Source organism: Ptychodera flava, chromosome 14 (genome assembly GCF_041260155.1).
Source record: "Ptychodera flava strain L36383 chromosome 14, AS_Pfla_20210202, whole genome shotgun sequence".
Classification (NCBI taxonomy): domain Eukaryota; kingdom Metazoa; phylum Hemichordata; class Enteropneusta; family Ptychoderidae; genus Ptychodera; species Ptychodera flava.
In genome coordinates, this window is record NC_091941.1 from 3,995,969 (window position 1) to 4,019,691 (window position 23,723).

At 40.0% G+C, this 23,723-nt stretch overlaps 1 protein-coding gene across 2 annotated transcripts; it reads right to left on the bottom strand.

The window, feature by feature from the left end:
* Positions 1–836: 836 nt before the first annotated feature.
* LOC139148998 (paired box protein Pax-9-like) lies at positions 837–23,030 on the bottom strand. 2 transcript variants are annotated; one of them, XM_070720487.1, is made up of 5 exons: positions 21,937–23,030; positions 18,273–18,881; positions 3,469–3,671; positions 2,841–3,084; positions 837–2,414 (listed from the first exon to the last, which is right to left on the bottom strand). In XM_070720487.1, exons 1-5 carry the CDS (start codon positions 21,950–21,952, stop codon positions 2,335–2,337), a joined length of 1,152 nt encoding a protein of 383 aa, XP_070576588.1. In that variant the 5' UTR covers positions 21,953–23,030; the 3' UTR covers positions 837–2,334. The 2 variants fall into 2 exon arrangements, with proteins under 2 accessions (XP_070576588.1, XP_070576587.1); XM_070720486.1 differs by lacking the exon at positions 21,937–23,030 and adding an exon at positions 21,470–21,710 and having other exon boundaries at positions 838–2,414.
* Between the last annotated feature and the right edge of the window lie 693 nt (positions 23,031–23,723).

A 23,723-nucleotide genomic window follows, 5' to 3' on the forward strand; every position in this document is an offset into this window, starting at 1 on the left:
CTCTTTGACTTCGATACAGTAACGCATTGTCCACTCGTCGGGCTTATGTAAATCGAACGAGGGCCTTACTAGTCTAGAATACAGCTTTTGTGTGCTTATAGATGCGCATTCTCATAAGATTGCCAGGGGCGAAAGTGGAAACAGTGTAAAATTATTCAATCGCGGATAGTATTAGCTATTGTCTGCGATTCAATGTACATTATGAATAAGCTCGATCATTTTTGGTGACTGTTTAGATCATCAAAGCGAACCCGCACTCTCTTATGATATTACGATTTGGAGCGCGACATCATTTTGTGATGACTGCCAAACTAGCGTGGGGTAAAAACTAACCGATGTCCGATTAATTGATAACTTGCCTTCACAGCCAACAGTACAGGTTTATAGCAGAATGGCTTAGTTTAGAAGTATAATGTCATACTTTGTGAATGCTGCCACAATGGGTGTGGAACATACTGAGTGAAGGTGGCCATTAGAATAATATAGTGCGACAGCGCTTTCACCAATATGCTTTCAGACTTCACACGGGAGCCCACATAACAGCAAGAAGGGGAATCCGTCACTCAAACCAGCCTGAGGATGGGAGGTGTTTGTACAACTGATACTGAATTCAAAGCTCTGACGAAGTACGTCGTGTAAATTGATCAGCAATCAAGTTGAAATTACCATTCTCTTCCCACTTCAGCCACACGGCTTACTCTCGAACAAAAGGACAGCGAAGGTGACACTGAGATCAACTACAAACTTATCATTCACTCGTACACCATTCCATTCATCAACTTGGTCCGGCCAATCAAAGATTGGAAGGTTGCAGATAAACTGATAAGACCCATCAGCGTGTCTTAACGTTTTTGAATTTTATTATATTCTTTTCATAAAAGTGACAAAAATGACATAAAAGAAAAGGCACAAGAAAAGGTTTAGGTATTTTCTTTTTTTGATTTGATATTTTAAGAACACTACGTGACGCTCTTTCCTATCTTTTAAAATTGAGTTGTCTGCAAAATTACAACGAAAGCGACACAACGTGAAACCCGTCATCAGAGTTCAGCTTCGCGGAAATAAGTCGCACAATACGACGGACTCAATGAAAAGCGCCCTCTTTAGCATTTGCACATAATCTTTCGATGTTGTGTCTTTGTTTTAGAACAAAAAATACCATACTGTTTGCACGAGTTTGGAATTCGAGCCTGGCCTACAAGAACAATGTAATCAAACCGATTTTTTTAAAACTAGTGATACCTTTTGATTTCAAGTTTGTCATTAAATAGCCTTTTCCTAATATCTCCCATCTTTCAATGAAATTTGATTAATATTTATCTTCGATCGTATGTGTTCATGCCTGTATATATGCATAAATAAAACACCATCAAATGATTGCATACGAATCTGAAAAGTCTTCTGGATTATTGACTTTTAAAACCTCAACAAGGAATATCCAAAAATATATATATGATATCAATGCAGCCGTTCCGAGGTAAAAATAGTAATACATAAAATACTAGTCTAATGTAATTACAATTAAAAAATTAATAAATGTGAAAAATTGGCATTTGCGTGGTTCCTGTCCTAAAGATTTTCATTGTGGTTTCCTAAAAACTTCAAACCTGGAAGTGTTCGTAACGTTCGTGCTCGGGTTGAACAGTTCAGAACTGGCATGTAATTGGCGTAGAATCGTCTTGACGTCATCGGATATGCTGGCATATATCGGCTGCAACCGCAGAGGTAGGTTGGTCATGTGACGTCGACGTTCTGACCTGGTTATTGCCATGGTAACCCGACCATGGTAATCACTTGGGGGTGGAAGATCTGAGTACTGTGGCTAACAAACACCGTTCATCGGTGAAAAGTTTCTGTGGTTCATTGAAGATGTTTTGACGCACAAAGTGTCATAAAATACCACCATAGTAGCCTCTGTGGAGTCCAGACTTAGTTGCTATCGCTACCAGCCATGCCATCCGCCTCGGTGTGACGTGCCGTCTCTAATTTCAAATCTGTTTTGTGGCTTGTCTATGCACACATTTATTGCATACTTCTTTTCTTTCTTGTCCAACAATAATTTCTCCCATGAACGGTCGTGTGGCTGCGACCATTTTTTTTCCATTGGAATCATCAAGGTCAAGTAGAAGTGCACCGGTTTTGTTGTTCTTGAGGCATTTGTCCTTGAGGACTATTGTCCTTTAGTTCTCTGTATGTCAAACTTCAAGAGGTGAATAATGGTTGTTTGAAGAGTCGTCAGCAAAACAGGATTCACGAAGAATAGCACTCTTTTCCATCCCTAAGTTTCAAGTTCGAGTTCTGATCAAGACAAGTAAAAGTAGACTTGGCTTCGTATTAGCTAGCCGACTGCGCATGCGTTGCCGGAATCAAATGCATCGTTGGATTATGCTTGTGTACTGAAGTACCACCTTCAACTGAAAGAAAGACGTGAACAGCTATAAGTTATTTATTGTTTTTCCGAACAAAAGAAAGTGGTAGATATGTCATGTCACCCTTGTTAATTCACAACTTTGATTCAAGAGCAAACTAGATAATAGCACGCTGCAACTATTCTGGGGTTTGAAAAAATTACCCGTGTAAGATTTATATATATATATATATATATATATATATATATATATATATATATATATATATATATATATATATATATATATATATACACCTACCTACCTTCCTACATACATACATACATACATACATACATACATACATACATACATACATACATACATACATACATACATACATACATACATACATACATACATATATACATATATATACATAGGCATTTCATGCTTACACATTGTATGTTTTCTTAATATTTTGAAGCTCACCTGAACACGAGGACGACGTCGTCACCACCGGCTTGTACGCAAGAGGTGCCGGTCTTAGTACTGCTGAGTCCGCTACTGTTGTGGCTCCAGAGGCGAAACCACTAGTAGGCCAAACGCCATGCCCCAGGGAACTTGGTATTGGTGCCGTGGCACCGTATGTTGGTACGTAGGTAGGTGTTGGGTGGTACGGTGATATCGTCAAACCCGACGGTGCAAAATTGCCAACTGCTGAAAGTGTTGGGTCCTGTTAAGATAACCATTTTATATAAAAAAATATACTCTAACGGGCAGACATCGCAACTTGTCGGTTTTAGCAATACGGCTGCTGTTACAGTAGCGGCTTGTAGTCGCGTCTCTTAAATACCGAAAATTCTTACAGAAAATATGCATTTGATACGTTATTCTATTCTGACAAAATGTCGGAAATGGTAACCTCTCTGTGTAATTTGGTACTAATTTCACTGTAAAGGCAACCACTGTTACTTCTATGTTTGGTACGATAAATGTATTCATAAGATTTTTACCAAGTGTGACTTAAACAGTCGTCGTTTTATAAGTATAGGTATTTGTCATATTGATATAGGTAGTTGTTAGTGGTCGTCTCTATAGAGAATCCGATTTAACATACCGCCTGAGATATCTGTAATTTGCTGGTGTCTGCATCTACGTGTGGTTTTGATTCTGCATTTTGTGGGTCGACGGTACCTCTCTGATGATCACCCGGTGTTGGGTAACCGCTGCCGTGTGTCGGAGGCGGTGGTCTGGAGTACTCGGCGATGGCAGTGTGTGAGTGATTGCTGCTTTCCGGTGGTGGGTAAACTGAGAACGGACCTGGAATACAGAACCACAATAAATCAATAAGTCTGCCAATACAATCGATATTTAGTGTTACATCCACACGTCCATGAAACACTGAGCCGCTAACTTACATCGCACCAACTTGGTGTGCCGCATCTGTACGCTTAAAGGGACAAATCGTTTGTCGTTTGGACAATATTTTAACCATTTTTATACTAATTCACATGCCATTTATATTTATCAGAACCTTAAGATTTGCTTGAAAAGTCGACGACATAACATACGCTAAAGCTCGCCAACAGGCTGAACGGTTATATGGGGTATTGTGGCATACTCTTTGGGATCTATGACTGAACTATAAGTGGCATTAAGCTGGTGGCTTCTTTCACATATTGCCAACCTTCACAATGTACGGTGCAGCAAGTTTTTATTTCATACTCACATATTATATGGTCTGCACCACTTGGAGCATTGATTTAATTGAGAAGCAAGTAAAGGCATCGTGTCGTGCATTTAATGTCATTGTTCATTGTATTCGTCGCTTTTTGTTACGGCTTTATGGAGTTGCTCAGACTGCGCATCATTACAGTAACATGTATCGACGTGCAATTATCTTTTCTACTCATATACTTCCTACTTCAACACAGACTATTAACAAATATCGAGCTTCTAAAACCAAAGTTACAAAATAGAAACAAATTAGCTGCATTTGATGGCAATAGACAGATAAAATTATTTCTTCCACACTATGTACTTATTTCAAGGTAATTACAATTGATTTGAGTAACCAGAAGTTTATACGTTACCAACAGCATTTCATGTCACGCCCTGTGTTAAGTACGCGACCGAATTCTATGTACAACTGGCAACAGTTTTGCATAACATGCACCCGTTTCAATTGTTTTAGTTGGCACCGGGGCCAGGCCAATTGGGGCTTCAGACACATTCTAGGACTACGCCAATGGAATAACGGGTATCGATAATAATATCAAAAACGCAGTTTCTGGTCATTGCTTACAAAATCAAAAGTAATTTAAATGTATTTCTTCATGTTGCAGAGATGGTTACGTCGCATTAACTGTAATTGATACATCTTTCAGTAAAAGTTCAATGTCTTTTTCTGAATATTCCCTTCATGTCATGTGTGTTCGCGGAAAGGTACTATTTTCGTGCATGCGCAGTATCATTGTGTCTATAACTTTTAAATTGTTCCATGACCGTTCGCCGGAAAATTCCCTTTTCTGTCTTACCTCATCATTTAGGTGTTACATGTAGACAAATATGACAATTAATAAGTCTAAATAAGTCTCACAGTGGTAGCTTTCCTTCATATGCGAAGTCTAGCTGATAAAGAAGGAAAAGTTTGACACACATTCACCCATAGTGTCGTTAACAGCAAACCGACTGCATCGAAGCATGTAAAACATTTACAGAACTACGTCTGCACCTCACAGTAATTCAAAATACAGCGTCGATCGCAGTTTTATTTATTTATACTGTTATTGGCTGTAATAGAATACCACTGAAGCAAAATCTGGCCCAGAGCGATGACAGGAAGTGGCCGTTTTAAAAACTTGTTTCCAGGTTACGTTGAGCGGCCAGATCTCCGTCATGCCATGCCAGATGCTGCTAAGCGTGTAAAAACCACGCTGATTGTTTGTGATTCCGTCAAAGTAAATAAAACAAATTCCCCCTCTAGCATGTCTTCTTGTGAGGAAAAGCACGTTTGCCGAGGAAAATAGATATTAGGATGAAAAATTATCCCTGTAAAGCTTGTCTCACAGTGGATCGAATTGACTAGAGAGGTCGATCTTTGTCGAAGAGAAACAACTTTTTCATAGTTAGTGCCAAGGGAATAAGTTCGTTCAGCTATATGAAACGTGTCGGTAGGAAGGCAACACCCTTACAATCAATGAATCGCAGATAACTACCAGAATTACTAAGTACCGTAGAGGACAACGATAAATTTAAACGTTTCGACCTATGTACAGATATTTCATTTTACTGGACAAAGCACAGTCGTCCCAGCAGGCCGACAAGGCCACCTTCTCTTTCGTCAGCGATAAATTCAAAGTTGTCACTAGTAGCGAAGGATATCCAAATATTGGTTAAAATTTGGTCGATGCTGGCGGAAGTTCTTGGTTTTATGAAACGAATACCGCTGATGTCTTGGAAGGATGGGAGTCAGAAATAACTTATTCAATGGTTAATTTATTTAGATTGTTTGTGTATTCAAATGCAACGTGGCTGGCATCTGGAGACAGCAATACAGAATTTAATGTAGAGTACACTACATTTACTAAGGTGTGCATTGTGCATACACAAACGGAATAAAATTGTTGAAGGAGACGCATTTCTGCCAATTTCAAACAAAGTCACCATTACATCAACTGTCCAGCACGATGACTCACTGCAAATTACAACTTCATCCGGGGAAATTCAGTTTCCTAACTTTTGTGAGATTTTTGTCGGGTGTAATATTCAGTTGTACACATTGAAGAAACTTTGTCACGGAGATCTTATTTGTTGACACTTTAAGCATACCATTGGTTCTGAAAAACCGAAAATAGATCACTACAGACCTATTTCAGTCATATGGGATCAGCATCACAACTGTACCACGTGATTGGCGTCGTGGTGCTGGATTTTCTAGTCAAAATCTGTGTCTATGTTGTTGTTGATTCAATGTAGTGCATTACAGTTGAAGCGAAACGGCTTTGCTGATAGCAACAGATACCTTCTGCAAAGAACATCAATTTATCCATCAGCCTGAGACACTTTAAAACAAACAAAACAACGCTTTCATTTCGAACAGGGGGGTCTTCAAAAGGGCTACATATCTATATAATACCGAATTTACGTATCACCGTTCCACCCGTCGTGTCCCCAGACACACAGCCGATGTCCTTAGTAAAACCTTACTTGCTTGTCCGCAGAACCTCTTCATCGGGGCTAAACAAATAAACAGGCATTTATTTGCAAAACAATTAATCACCTTGGGGCTTATTTGTTTTATCGTGTTCTGCCAGCTTCAGACGTGCGTTAATTGGTATTCCCATGCTCGTCGTTATTCAACACATTACTTCAGCCTGTGACCTTTGACCCCCGCTCTCATACTCATCCCTCTGTGGAATTTTATTAATAACACGAAGTCACCGTCATTCTCGTTTGCAGTCATTTGCTGCGTTGCGTGTCATTTTGGGAGAGGGGGCTTCATCCATTTTTTGGAGCGGACTAATCTTGCGACGATTCTAGATGACTCGTTTTCCGGCAATTTTAAGCACCGTCCCACGTTCGGGCGTGACTAGGCAATAATTCCCGTCCCCGGGCGTTTCTTGTATTTCATACGGCAAATATTGACGCGCGGTAAAACGGCTAATTTAATCCATGTCGAGGAAATCTCTCAGTTTTCGTTTAAAAATCAAAACCCCATTAAAAGCGGTACGATGTACTCACAACAAACAATGATTTCAGGTTGCGACAACTTTTCAGAGGCCAAATTTCGCCACCGGCATTTCTTCAATCGTATTTGTTCTCATCAATTAAAATAACACTACTTATAACGAAGAACAGAGAGTTACCGCCAGCGAATTATTAAAATTTCATTCGAACTCAAATATTATTTCAGCTAAACGATTGTTAAATGACTTGGCGTCTGTACGGTTCGAATATTTGAATCACATATGACACGTGTCAGTATTAGGATAATGTCTTTATTTTCATGTTCGACCACAACTTGTAGCATGCCCCTCGCAATGTCTGTGTCACTAATAGGAACCACTCCTGTCTGTGTGTCACAGACACGAAACTTACTTTGACATTAATGGTTCTTTCAAACGCAACAAGAAAGGACATGCACATCTGGAAAATTCATCGAAACATTTTCACGCTCTGCTGTTGGACAGATCATAGACCCTCGACTCGTTTTTCTCGAGGGTCTATGGACAGATCAACCTTTCTTATCCATCCGTGGACCTGGGCGGCCACTCCTATCAGAAATGTTATCATTCGATTCATGACGTTGTGAGATGTGACAGAAAACGATCCAATCGTGACTGTAGACATCACATCTCAGGGAAAAGCAAACTGATTGTCTGTGTACCGAAAAAAATCAATATCGGGGGTTTTAATTTAATACGAAGTCAGATCTATCGATTTTCACTCTAGTCGAAATTAAAACTTTTCCACTGACAGTTGCCTATGGCGCTGATAAAAAAAGACCAGAACTACTCTTTTGCGCGAATCAAACTTGAACCTTGCGAGAAATTGAAAATGATGACGTAAAATGGTTGAAATTCCAAGAATGTAAACAAGTGCTTCGTGGACATTGCAATCGCGCAGTTAAATCTGGTTAGAACTTTTATGGTGTAATTATTGCTGGATTTACTGGAATCTAAGTTGTTGGTACGGTCTAGTTGTTCTAATGAGACCAACAACGGACCAGATAACGTCCAAGGGTGATCGGTAGATTCCACTGAAAAGAATCAACTTGGATCTTCGTGCTCTATCGAGTCCCAAGCAGTGATGAAACATAGAGTCAATAGCACGGAATGGCCGAGGAAATCGTTCTAGGAGCTCGTAAAGATCAGGGACGACCCGTGGGCGGTTTTCCCATGGTTCTTTGGCAGACTTCTCATTCCAATAAAACGACAATATTATTCAAAACCACGATACTTACAATGTCGGGAAAGTCATTGTTTTCACATAAAAGCCTGTAATATCTCAGTGTTGTTGTCACAAACACTAAGATACTACAATAATTATTTGCGATAACTTAAAAACAGCTTCAACTCCGCACTGATGCGGGGCACATCTTTCCATTTTCGACAAAGATCACTGCAGGTAACAATATAAGCCGCTCCTTATTCGAGACTGTTTGACAATTTATCCTATCCAAACTTTTATTTAAAACTCACATCCCTGGCTCGATTCCAATAATTAACTTAGAAACTGCCCTTGCTTGTTTGAATTATAATCGGTGAATAATTTCCAAAAGGGGATACTGGGGTACCTTTCGAGAGAATCTGAATTTCCAAAGGAAAATGAACTATAAGTTCAGAAAATATTGATTTTAATTTTGCCATTTAATTATGATGATATAAATGAGGAAATCCACAGAAAAAATATCTGCCATGCCAAGCAGTCAGAGTAGGCTACTGTTTCGCTAGTTTATAAATACTGTACTTCACTTAATACATCACTCCACACACACACATGCACACCCACACCTGGTTTACACATGCCTTCCTGACGCTAGCTCCCACCAGCAACGGCCTTTGATTTCAAAAACATTTGACCAGCGCTGCTTTTTATAGTGTCCGTAAAAATAACCGATATTCCGACAATAAAATGGAACGGGCGCACAATATTATGATTCTTGACCCAATGATTCCTCCATTAGATGGACTGATTGATAGCGTATCTGTGGTTTTGACGTCAAGTGACTTTGAAAGATTTATCCACTCTGGTTGTGTCCCCTTTGTGGGAAAGACGACTGTCATTGATTGCCACAGTGGCTAACAGAGAGTTTAAAGATATCGAGTGATACTCTAATTTTGTTTTAGTACATTCATGTCGATTACTGTGATGTATATTGCATTTTCACTGATCGGCTGCAAATGTATGGTCGTCAAATACCTAATGTAATCGTGGTACGTAGACTGTATGAACGAATACTGCATTGTGGGCCAATGAACGGTAGCTCCGACTACAAACATCTTCCCTGTTTAAAGTTGTGGAAAGTCTCAGGTCCTATTTTAGATGATATAAACGTAGCCGTTTTTGTAATGATCTGAGATTTTATCTCCACTTTTGAACCTATTCTGGCTCCTGGCAATCACAGATTGGAAAGCAAAACGACCTCTCTTTGTGATAATGGCAATGAACACACATGTACACACATACCCGTGAACACTGGAGAATTAAAACGGGAGTTTTGGCTCAACAACGAAATGAACACCAGAAGGGGAACGCATCAGTCCATGGAAAGGACTGAACTGGAAACATTGTTCGGATAGTGGTAACGTTACGGCCATGGGTCGATACATGTGGTTCTTATCGACTGTACTATACGACTCACAGACCGCCGTTCCAGGGGATATCGCCGTCGCAGCCGGCGAAATTATTGGCAGTGAGCAAATCACCCCGGCGTTGTTTCTCACCCAATTTGTTATGCTTTGATAGCTTCGGCTGATATTACTAATTGAAAGCCAACGATCGGGCTGTAAAAGCTAATGCAAACATAACAGCGTCCGTCTCAGGGGACGAGGCTGATTGTTGTTAATTCTGACAGAGTAAATCACATAGCCTGTGCCCAAAGGCTGTTTGAATAGATAGCCCGCCGTCATGTTTGTTATTGCAATTACACATTAATTAAACGGTACTTAGAGTGGTATAATAGTGCTTAAATGTTTAAAGCCTCTCTCAAACATTGATTACTGACTGTGTACATCTCTGCCTCGCTTTCCTCTCAACAAGCGAATTTGACTGAACGCTATTAAACATTCGTTTTCCATCACCTTTGTTCAAATTTGACGAAAATGGAGGTAAATACTGCAGGCACGATGTTTGGTTTCCTAAGCGATAGGCGCGTCAAAGCGATAACATTGATTTACTATTAATAACGAAAGTAATTGTGAAAGCTAAGGGATGGAGTATGCAATATCGATTTCGTGTGTATTCCATTTCGGTTTTTTTGACCAACAATCTTTTAGATATGGGGACTTACTCAGACTTGTCCGTGGCAACATATTGTCAACCGTCGCAGAAAGTAAGAAATCATGGAATGATTATTACGATATGCAATATTTAATTGGCATTGATTGGTTTAAGCGATGCCTCCTTTTTCGAATTCCCTGCAAAGTTCTAAAGACATTATTTTCGTTTAACCCCTATTGTGTAAATCCACAACGAAACAATGAAACTTTTCTTTCAGGTTTCCACAGATCTGTGACTCAAATTTCCCTGGACTCTTAGAATTCAACATGAAGAAAAAAAAGATGGTTATTAGAGGAAAATATGACGCGCAGAAAACGGAGAAATAATTGAATTCTTCTCCATAGACCTTGCGCATTGTGTACTTTGAACATACATTGAACACGTATGTTTTGTCAATGTCAATGTCTAATTCTAAATCAGACTTCGGTCACTTTGATATTTCACCTTTATGAAACTAACGCGTGTATTCACAATTTGAGGTTGGAGTTTTACGGGCTTCTTTGGGAAAAACAAGCTTTCAATGATAATGAAATTTTGGTACATCTGAAAATATAAGGGATTCGGAAAAATAAAGTGATGACGGACCGATTCCAAATGTTAGCTTTTATTTTTATTTTGATGGCAAGGGAACGTACTTGCATCTTTACATGCCCAGAACGTGGGCGTATTATGATGATTGCATAGGGGTTTCCTTTTTTCATGTACGTTAGAACACAAAGGAGAACGAACCTGCCCAACCTTTGTTCGGGCCGGTTTGTTCTTCAAATGCTCTGTTCGACAGACCTCGTGTCAACATAAAACATTCACCCGACCAGTACACAAACCAAGATCACTTATAAGGTAAGGCAGAAAGGTAAAGATGAACATGATACAGCAGTCGACGGCAGCGTAAGACTACGTTGACATATTGAAACCAAACTGCTGATGTGCTGATGTTGAAGACAATCATGAAAAAAAACGAAGAAAAAGATTCCAGCAGCTCGTCTTGATTGTCAACTAAAACTGCCAAAGTAAAGCCTTGTAACCGTGATTTAGACGTTCCCGAATCCGCAGAGACATAAAACACACGGTTTTGTCCAAAAAGTCAGATTCAATCGCTTCTTCCATGGGGTGATATTTAAACACGTTCAGATATGTATGGTTCTCAAATATATTCAAGGAATCCTAAAGAAGACCAATAATTCTGTGTGCCGATTACGTTTTGATACCATGACGACTCGATGGGTCTTATGTTACTGATATCATGAAATCGAATGTTAGATGTGCACAAGAAAGCTGCTTATTTCCTACAATATGCTGAGTCTTTCATGTTCGAAACGAATTACTAAGGGTATAATTCTTTAAAGGATAGGATAATTCCATATCATTGATAGGTATACGCAAAAATCAGTAATTGATAATGATCATCATGATATTAGGAAACTTAAGCTAGCATTGTACCAGTATCTCATACACAAGAAAACTGTGCTGAATGCTCGGCAGTGTACAGAATATTCTGTGAGTTTGACGGCTTGCGTTATTCAACGCACAGAGAAGCTCGCCTGGATGATCAAACGTCCGATGAATTATTTTGCGGCTGGCCGACAGACCGAATCGGCGAGCGCCCTAAAAGTCGTAATGGGCTAGAAATCTTAGAGGATTGTTGTGGTCAGTCGGCATCCAATCGAAAATGAACCACCAAACGCCACCTGAACGAGCCTCAGGTTGACCCAACGTATCCCGGTGCATGGGTGTTGTTTGGAAATGTGTTTTGTTCGGTGTTTTTCTTATATTCCATGAAGTTCCAATACGCGCGGGAATTAAGTAGTTAATAAAATCTTGTCTAATTTAGAGAGTTTGATGTTGGCTAGACCTTGTTATGATAAAATGCGAACGGCTCTCGCCACGCTCTAAAGCCTTTGTTAAAATATTGACTTTTGGTCATGGGAAAATAGACACTAAAAGGAAATCTTCACTTTTATTTGTTAACTAAGCGACTCTTCAGCGACCACATGAAAGTCAACTCGGGTAGATACCGTCGCTCTCTTATCTGATCGCAGTCTCGGCCTCAAAAGCAACGGATTGGTCTACCTGTCAGAAAAATGCCGGCCGAGCAAACAAAGTTTGCCTTTGTTGATGTCTGCGGCCGATGGTCGTCCTTCCTCCACCGGTTCTACCGACAACATGATGACAGCGATGAATACAGGCGATCTCTCCGTGCTGTTATTGAGCGAACAAAGGGGATTTGTTCAGAATCTAGCCGCTTGCTCATTACCTTCATGACATGTAATCTTTAGGATGTGCAGGGATTTTACTTCTTTTATTTTTAACACACACACGTAGATGTATGCCTACCGAATAGTTAAAACGAGAAACCGTCTCGACACGACTCAATATTTTTGTATAAACCCCTACATCTGTATGATATGATAAATAATTTTGTTTTTTGTTGTTGTGTTTTTCAAGTGTGCTTTGGCAGCCATTGGCTGCAAGTTTGATTTTATGATAACGCTAGAAATAGCATTTCACAGGTAGTAGCCATGATCGGATTTCATGTGAAATTGATCTCCTGAAAGTGATCCCGTGTTTGGTAGCACCGAACAAAAGGCAGCCTGAGAGACTTTATTATTTCATATATTCAGTCTTGAATTGAGGTGGCATTCTTAGAGTGGCATTTAGTTATGTCGATGAATTGTCGCCATTATCTTTAGAGTGAACAAGAAAGAGTGGAGGAATTTTTGATTGATGTAATACACTCAGTTCCTGCCTGCGTCCCCCCAAAAGCCCATCTGTATACATCATCGTGTAAGCGAGACCGTGAGAAACATACACAGGTTACATACTTTGGAAATGACTGTTTGTCACTTTGAAACTTTGCAAGCCGCAACTTTTGTCCATTTTTGACAATCCACATCACGGATTACGACGTTGAAAGGAATACAAAAATGCTTCCAAAATTTCAGACACAGGATTTATGGAGGATCTATCCCTAAAAGCCCAAGAAAAGCAAATTACTTATAACTTATCGGTGCACTAGAAAACATTTGCAAAAAATCAGTTTCTCCCCTCACAGACAGATTTTTCTCTTTTTTAGTTCATAGCAAGTTATCAGCTCATTGCGGTACTTTTTATCGCGCAAATGTGCCGTTCAGGGATTTCTCATTCCGGTATGAGGGCCCTAAGCGAGGCTGCTCGGTTTCGTTTTACACCATGGTAGCATTATCATGTCTGTGACTGAACGCATCAGGCGATGCTGTGAACACCAATGGCAGCCTTCAACCCGTAGCTGATACCATTGCAAATTATTTTTCCGGCATTGAGTTCAGCTTTGCTACGCTTCCAATGCATCAAAACCTTCACACAATTCGGTCCACTGCTCAAGGCGAAACACACTTTGCAGGTGAAAAGCACATGACTAAAGTGAATGGAAAATAATAGCTTCTAGGGTCAACCACAGATTTCTCCTACGGATATCTCTCTAAGAAATTGCAAATATCGGAACGGAAACGAGATTTTAATTGGCTTTTGATGGAAAGATTATTATGCGGCAGACACACTTCCATATCATCATTTTATTGTTTAAGGGGAATGCCAACAATATGGAGATCATAAATTATATTACAAGTTTTCACCGGCAGATTGTTCCTTTGCACATTTGCTTTTACACATTTATTAACTCAGTATTTTTGAAATACCATCTCCCTGTGGACATTGCTTGATCCTTTGCTGGGTAATCTGTGTTCAAGACAGGCCCGCCGTGTGTTTGTTCACAATAGCACAAGTGGGTGAAAAGTCACTCCGAGTCTTCGAAGCATGAAAGAACATGACATTCAGTAGAGACTGCTAACTATAGCACGTCGTTCACGCTTGTGTACGTCCGATTAAACGGTCATAAAAAAAGTCAACCTTCGCCGTCATGCCACCGTCACTGTCAAGAGATGGCTACAAACCACTGCTGAACGTGTTGCTCGAGGGTTTTACCGCAGAGTTTTACGGCTTATTTAGCACTCAAAACATAAACAATGTGATTTTTGACCGGCGAGTGCAAGGAATGATCTTTAATGAAACCAAATTTTGAGTCCTCTTTAAATGGCACCGGGATAGTTCGAGAATAACTAAACTATCATGGAAATTGAAGCTGAAATTTGAAAAGTAAAGATATTTTACCCTGTTGCAGTTCTCTGTCAAGACGTTTTGGTTTCTCGTAAGACAAGCTATTCCCGCCACTGGCACGTTTTATTATCGGCGATAACTTTCTCCTACTGTGGGGGATCAGAACACGATGTCCGATGAGAAATGTACGATTAACAGTTTCGTCATCCAAGATACTCAAGTGCACACACAGAAATTGATAGTTTTTTACAGCCAGCTCAAATGTCACATAAAAAAGTATGGGAATTGCCAGCAGATGAGAAAGGCTGCAAGAAAGAGAGAGAAAACGTTCTTGTGAAATGTTGATGTTGAAGAAAATTATTACTTGATATACCAAACAACAAATTTCTGACTACGTCCCCACGAAAGAGAAAAAGCTAGACACACTCAAAGAAGTAATGCTTTGACTTTCGACGGACATTTTCCATGTGGTCGGCAGTTACCAAACCAATACCTCATTTTGATCACTATTGCCAGAAAGCTAGGATGATATTAGGCACCGTTTACTGATGCTAATATGCCATTTCTCTGAAAGATGAGTGTAAATTGGAATGATAACGTCAAACTGTGAGTGTTTCATCCAGTATTCATTCAATACTGATTTCTATGTCTTGAATTTCATATTCCAACGTCTACAATTTTGATTTTAAGTTAAGCACAGTGCCAATTTTACCCCGACCTGTACTTTTTGAAAGTTTACAACTTGCATGCGGCTCTTAAAATGGAAAACGTGTTTCCATCCGCAAACACTCATAATTGTATTGAACGTATCTTGTGTAAATTCAGGATATCCTAATGTTTACTTCTGAGACACAAGTTTAATTAATGTTCACTCGTGCTTCGTTTTATTTATTCAAAACACTCTCTTCCACATCCAGCTGAGCTCATTCATGGCTCTTACTAGACTATATGATGATATCACGTCCTACTATATGACAAATTACATGAGAACGGAAATTTACGTAAGTCATCAACAAACCAGTTTTTCTCTAGAGCCACACAAACTAAAATTCAATAACGAAAAAGCCAACTCTGTCATATTGTATTCATCAATAATTTATATTAAACGGCTTGAATTTCTTACTGTTGACTGCATATCTATGTGCGGTGAATAGTTATCTATCCAATCCTCTTTCTTCAACGAATCCAGGTCTGCATACATGTAAATAGTGGGCAGCATCTCATGAAACTAAGCAAGTATCGCCCACAGACATGAAAACTTCTCCTGGTCCGCTTGCTTAACAAGGACATCATTTAATTTCATCACTTCTGTGTTTTGTTTTCACATTTAAGAAGTTAGGAATTTTAATATATATATATATATATATATATATATATATATATATATATAACACCTCACCTTGCAATTGGTAAGTACCTACATGGCCGTTCGATAGGAAGATGCACGATGTTTTCCTAAAATTGGCTTCGAAAGAACTATGTGAGTAGCATTCTAGGGACCTTGTCTAGTACTTTTGACGTTAATACAAAATTTTCCTGTCGACTTACCGGCGTAAATATATGGCATTCATTTGACCGCTTCTTAGTATTCACGGGACGGTAACAGACAGTCGCTGAAAACAGTGCCAGATAACAGTAGCGATTGCCCTGTCAAATCTGTATGCTCAGTGGTGTACCCCTAACTGAAGTTTGAAATCAACCCGAACTAAATAATTACACTAAGACGAAGGGCACACACATAAAACCACCATCACAAATACTCGTGAAATACACGAAACGGTGATTAGCGCTGAATATTTATGTCCTTCCCTGGGCACATGTTTTGACCATTACTCCCGGGGAAAGGGTGTTGTCCTGTCGTAGAACTGACTGTCCTTTAGAGCTCTGAAAATACGTTTCAGCGAGATTAAAGAAAACAACTTAGGTCTGCGGAGACGCTTTGATCTCCAGTAATTTAGGCGGACCAGATACTACTGAGAATGTTGTACAACATTTCAACACTTGCAATTAGCCGAGTTTCCATCTTCCACGCAAATATTTGAGGAAGGGGACACCGCATATGCGATTTCAAGGTAAAAAAACTTTGCCGGTGTCACACGACGCTGCCCAGCCCCTCCGTTTCTGCGCGACAGGTTGCGATAGGGCCAGTCAGGCACTTATATGTAACGATGTGGCAAAAGTGCATGTAAGGTTGGTGGTCTGACTTTCATGTCACGGTGAGAGAAATCAAAATAGTCGACCACAATACCGAGTAAGATTTTTTGTATTGTGGGGGCGGGCATGAAGATTGTATACGATACTTCAATAATAAAGTGTCCAAAGTGACTGTAAACACAACAAACTGCTCAGGAGATAATGTCTCTTATTTTATTATTGGTCTTTTAGATTCGCATTCATTTGTTTGTACGACAGCGCTGAGATTCTTCATCCGGTCAAAGAATGACAAACGTGAAGTTGTTTTCCTACGGTAAAGGTCAGTGAGAGGCTTTATCCCCAGCCGAGCATCAAGTTTTTTTGTCTTTGTTACACATGTTTGAATGACAGCCCTGAGAGGAAAACTCTCTTCAAGTCTACTCGGATGCGTGCGAAAACTACATTAGACTTTGCCAGTACTGACATGCATGTCAAAGGAAAGAAAAGACACGACTTCTAGAATGACTATATAGCTTAACAGTCAAAAGTCTGTGATTTCGTTTTTCAAAATCGTAACCGGAGATTTCTGTCCATGCGGAACTAAAGCACATATCTGCAAACTTCTGTTCTCCCAAACAGGCGCTCGAAGGTAATCATACGCGACTTCTAGCCAGCTGTGGTGATACCATACGAATTTAGCGCCTTTTAGTGTTGGTTTTGTGTCTTTCGCTTATATTTGCAACCTCCGTCCACACAGGAAGAAGCCAGGGACTCTATTCAATTACTCGTTTCATCGCTCAGTCGAATCAAACGATATCAATGGATTAGCTTTTGATCGAACTAAGTAATATCCATTTTACCGTTAGCCTCCTGATAAACGATTTTTTATTTTATTAATATCATAAAGAACTTTGAAAGGCGTTAAGTGGCCATTTGCAACAATGGACCTCCGGCACACCAACGCGTGTGTTATGTCGAAAAGCAAAACTCTCCAGTCGGTGTTTAGCACTCCAGGTCCGTTCTTTTTAAAACTATAATTGGTACGAGGATCTACATCTGAAATCAAACGTCTATTCCAAATGTCTAGTCCAAGATAGAATTTATGTATGTGTGACTATTAAAGTGAAAAGTTCAAGAAAAATTGTTTTGACCAACGCCAAAAGTGGTCAACGGAAGGTACATATTCTTTGCACGTACACCGTATACCTACCTGCCTGGCAAACCGCCCTGAAAGTTATACACATACAGATATACACATCAGTGTGCCTGATACACGGCACTTAGTGACAAAAATAAATCAATCAACGATTATACGTATGTAATGTATAAATAGTAGAGCTCTTCATACATAAAGTACATAAAGTGAACAATGTTTTCGACAAGAGGGCACTCAAAACAACCCTCCATATTAAGTATTTTACGGTCAACGGTCATGCCATATGTGAAAATTTGCGCTAATATCGTTTCGACCATTTAAGTGTAAACACTACTTTTTTTTAAAATAAAATAAATTTGTAAAATGGAAAGTATTTTCATCAAGATTGCTGGAACGTCGGAAGTTTGAAAAATCATGGTAACGTTGACATTAACGCGAATGAAGTTCACCATGACTCTGCAATGTGTTGAAGGAGCGAATAACTTTGATTTGGTCATCATGAACTGTCGATAGATAAGAGACTAGTTAACACATACCTTGATGCTCTATCAATTGGCCGTGTCTGAATCCCAGGATGTCATTCACAGAGTGCGAGGATGGCCATCTGATTGGTCCTGGATTAGTCGCCATCGGTTTACTGTTAACGGTAGATGGGGCACCTGGACATGGATACGGATAAATGGGATTGTAGATTGGTCGATGGTCTTTGGTCGGGTCATAACTGCTGTGCTGCAAATGTTGCATGTTGTTGTTCCCGATTTTATTTCTGAGTATTCTGCTTATGGAGCTAACTGATGGCACGTTGTACTTGTCGCAGACGCCGTCGGCCATCAGACGGTCTCTAATCTCCCAGGCGAAAATACCTGGGTCGTGCTGCTTGTATTCTTTGATGTGGTTGACGACTGTCGGAGTGGTGACCCGTGGCTTGCTGCCGCCGATCGCACCGGGCAAAATAGACCCGGTTTCGTTGTAGCGGGCCAGGATCTTGCTGACGCAGCCGTGAGATACTCTCAACTGTCGGCTGATGTCGCACGGACGAATACCGAGCTGAGCCAATTCCACAATCCGCAACCGAATTGCGTTTGGCAGCGGTCGGCCGTTAACAAAAACCCCGCCTAGTTGGTTCACCTCTCCAAATGTTTGTTCTGACAAGAAACACGGGGAAAGGAATGTACATTAATTTCCCATTTAAATATAATTTTACCAATAAACGAAGATTTAAATTGTGTGTACACTGGATTTTCAAGCTGTCTATGTTCGATAAACGACTTTATAATATTTAAACAGCGCGAAAACACATTGCAAAACGACATAGTACACAAGGGGATAATACGGTGCAAAATCGACCACTTTGGCCAAGAATGTTTTAATCTGGTGAGCATTCAACGTCGCGACGTAGATGCAAACAAGTGTGAGATACCTGGATCGCTGTTTGCAAATTCAATTGCTAATTTAAACCTAGTAAATCAATGTTTATAAGAACTACAAATTCAAACATACGGCCAATTTTCACCGAGAAAAATGTACCCAAAGTTGCCGGTAAATATCGTTCATTTCCCCCGATGAAACTCAATAATATCTGACAGAATTCAATCAGAGTGGTGGCGTTTTTGAAGCTTGAAACAGATGGGATTTTGTCAGAGTTTATAGAGGAGTAGATTTTCATCAGATCATGAACAGTTTTCCGACTTTAGCGGGTGCTTGTTTCCACTCTACAACAACCCTATTTACCTGAAATTAGCTGTCAACAATTCCCGCAAAAGTTGATGTAATTAAGGCCAAGCAACTCGTGGTAGCCAACAACTACACTTCGAGAATAAAATGGTTAACTTGTAATTTAATCAATTTCGCAAATCTTTGCAAAACATTAAACTGCGTTTTGTTTTCAGCACGTTGTGCGGTCATGGCTTTCGGCACAGCTACGTACATGAATTTTGAGGCAATGCGATCGGTCACTGAAAATCGTGCGCAATTATTTTCCACTTTTCAAAATATAATTTAGAGTAAGCAAAAACACGCAGAGATTATTGTCCATCAGTACTTGAAAGCTTTCGACAAAACTTGGTAAAGGCTGAACCGTTTTCACAATCCAAAAACTGGCATTTTTCTATCAGCAAAAACCTGTGAGCATAACAAGGTTAGGATTGTCAGCACAGAGAAAGTGAACACTACAACAAAGTTTGATCAAAGGCTTGAAATACTGCATCAAGAAACTGTGAAGTCAAAGGAGGACGTTTTCGCTTTTACTGCGTATATATTGTACAAATCGAAACAGCCGAATTCCTGTAGAGATAAAGTAAAATACGGTAATGTTAGCAACCGTGGCTTCGTTTCCGGGCAAACTATTTACTTCCTTCGACGTCACAGTTGATGTTTTTGAAGGGGAAAATATTTTGAAATCTACCGCAGACTCCAACCTGTTTCATAATTCTCCTACAAAGACAGTGGTGTTCGGAAGAAGAAAATGTTTTTGATTTAAAAATAAACTTCGAATTGTTTTCAAAATATATTTGGTGATTTCTTGTTCAATAAGAAAGAAAGGCGATTGAATGTTGAATGAATAGAATACAGAAAAGCTTAATTAATTTATCAGCTGCATTCCATATGCCTCTTTTCATCTATTAATATCCGACTTTTACACGTAAAGTTGAACGGAATATTTGAAGGAAGTCCCGACTAAAAAAGTCCTGCAGTACGGTAACTATTTACCGGATCTTTCAACGGGAAAAGAGCGTGCTCTCATAGCGTGCCAAAATCTAATCACAACTTTCTAAACATCGCGAGGTTATCAAAGAACATGATGAAATAATAACTTTTTAATTGCAAGATAAATCTAGTGGGTTTATAATTATGCATGGGTGGATTTCTATTTGATCCGGTTCAGCGAAGAAGTTTACGTTCCGCTAGTGAACGCTAACTTGCACAAACAGCTGTTTCTCGTTGTTTCAAAGTTTGGCTAAAGAGAGGAAATTTTTGTTTTTAATCGACTTTCCATGTAACAAATGGATAGTATATTCTCTGACTGAGAATAGACAAATGTAGAAACATCGCATGCAACTACTAAATAGCGTCAAACTGACATGTAAATGTGTTCGTCAGAGTGGCTCCAGAGCTAGGCTTGTCCGCCATTTTCAGTTCTCGAAATCTCGCCGTGGGATCAATTTTATAGGATTCAGAATTACCATATAACAGGCTGTATTTTCAAAATGGGATTTTGTATTTAGGACTTCAGTAGTACCTCCGATCACAAAAAAGAAGCTTTAAAATTGTTAGTTGACTACTCGAATCTAAAATGTCCTATCTTCAGACTCAACTCCGTTTGGCCTTAGTTATCACTGTGGTCTGCGTATGCCACATAACACAAACCAATGTGATATGCTAGCTGAACTACAAAAATCTAAATCGTATAGATTTTACAATATCTTGAAGGTGTTACTCTTCGCCTCTTCGAACCTGACACTGTTTGGTAGAATACTACATTTCGCTGGAAGGACAAAACGCCTTGGCTTCGAGGCGATATCACGATCTATGTGGTCCTGTCTTACACTGTTTTGGAGCAGTTCAACCTTAACGTTACATATAATATCAACAAACAAAAACACAATTTGCAGTTCCCGACGAAATACATATGAACACGGCCCTCGGACAAGAAAAGCGTAACGGTCTTGAGATGGCCGGGTAAGCATGAAAATCATGGCAAATGTGTCCTCTGATTAAAGATTTTCCTACTTACTTTTAAATTTACCTCTCTTTCGAATACAGCTGTCCGCAAAAGAAGTACGAAGAGAGCGTCGCCTAGGCAGACTGGCGGGCAATCTCGGGCCAAAGACTATCAGTATGGGCACCATTCAATATATATATTCGTGCTTTAAACACGCTCCGTCGCGGTCTTTTGTATATTTTGCCTAGTCTCACGAATTCGACTGTTTAGTTGTCCTGACAAGGGCACACAGCACATCTGGAAATAATCTGTTGTATTCAGAACGAGTTTTGTTTCTCTTATCGTCTATGGCACATGATCTTACAATGACTCCGGTTAGCCAAACTGTCAATTTTGTTTAACTCGTCGCGCTAAACGAGATTTGGGGTCTCTTTCCCATTTGGACCGAGGCAGAGGAGAGAGTAACTCCTCTCCTCGTCTCTTGGTGATAGCTGGACTTTTTTCAATGAACCGTAGAAAAAGAGAGATTTGTGGCTTACCCATTCCGAAATGCATAGATGCTGAAGTGTAGTGGGTTTCCCCCGAGTCAAGGTATCTAGTGTGTTAAGTCTTGCTCGGACACTTGGCAATATTCAGGCTAGTAAGTCAAGCTGGGGGTTACAAGTGACTGACACCCGCTGATGTTTGACTGACTTCGTTAAAACTGGGGGGTCCTCCCGTTGGTTTGTCCGAGTCGGCTCTCTAGCAAGTGAACTGCAATTAGTCCAGTGAAAGGCAGTATCGTATGAAGTGCAACTTGTCTCGCTCTATGTATCTTAAGTCTGCTACGACGTGACTTCTCCGTAGTGTCCTCATCGCCATGCATTCACTGAACGCTAATTAATTGGGCAAACGGCTCTCTCATTGGTCGCCTGTCGGGAACTTGTCAATCATATCCTAAGTGAGTGGAGCAGCACGCGTGCTCACTAAACGGGATCTATTTTGCTAACTGATCGATATAAACATAACGGGCAAACGCTTAGATAAATATAAATTCCGAACGTTTTGTCCACACACTTTTTTCAGGATCGTGTTTGCATGTTTGACTTTCGACCAAGGGGGGTAATGGCTTTTCATCTGAAGGGATGTGGCGGCTACCGTTGACTCGGTGTTGATGTCATCAGCGCCTATAGTACAACCCTCACGATTTTTTTTCCTTTCTTGCTTAATATATAGATGATGAAATTAGCGAAGCAGTCCCGGTGTTCTTGGTGTATCTTGTTTACATTTCCCATGCAAGTTTCAGCAACTGTCATGTCATGAAATCGAAACTTCTTAACTCCGCCCAGTGGCAGAAATATCAAGTTGTGAATACCTTGTGATATTTTACAACCGAAATTGACACCACAAAGTTTGCGTTGTGTACAAAACTTTACCCTACCAATCGTACAGACACCTAGCAAACTTAGAGATAGAACTTATAAGGGAAAGCAAAAAATAATCAGAGTGAGTTTACCGTCGTAGGGACAACTTGATGTTCCATTGGAGGGAAGATTTTGGGTGACAGCGTTTCATTTGTTATCACGACTTTCCAACTCTTAACATTAAAATATTATACCCGACAACATATCCCACGGGGTCGTTGAACAGAGTCGGGCGAACCGGTGTATTCGTTTTCCCCGCTTACTTAACTCGCATTCAACAGCGCGTTGGAAAAACACCGTTAGACAGCGGCCTTTGTTTAAAAGGCTTGCCCATTCATCGTCTAACGCCTTAAGCCTACTCGATGACTAAAATCTGGCTATGTACACCGCCACTCGATACCGTTCCAGCGGCAACACGTGGTGATTGGGTCTTTTCTAGGCTCGGCCAACACCTTCCATCCACTGACCAGCGTTTTCTCCACAACGTTACAATGACAGCCTGACACAGATAGCGCATTCATTACAGACACCGAAAAAACCCAAAACTATAAAATTACTACCATAACATGACAAATTTCAAGTATACTTTAAAGTGAATGAATTCTGGGCGGTACAGAAATTACCCTTTCTTGTCGCATCACTGGAAATGTACTATACTGTTTTTGTGGCAGGGTTCTCCCAACAGCAGTGAACAACTTTACGCCATACTCATTGGGTGTGACAGTGAGTGAAGACCATACAGTGCAAAGCTTTTGCATTACTCACCTAAATGCCTCAATCTTAGGAAGCATTCTTTAAGCATCATTAAAACCCATCTCTCCCACTTTAAAGTGTGTATCTACTCACACAGGTAGCTAACAGTTGTGTTTACCGATCATCAATCTGAAGAAAAAAGCAGTAGCTGTCAGGAATCAATCCCGTGG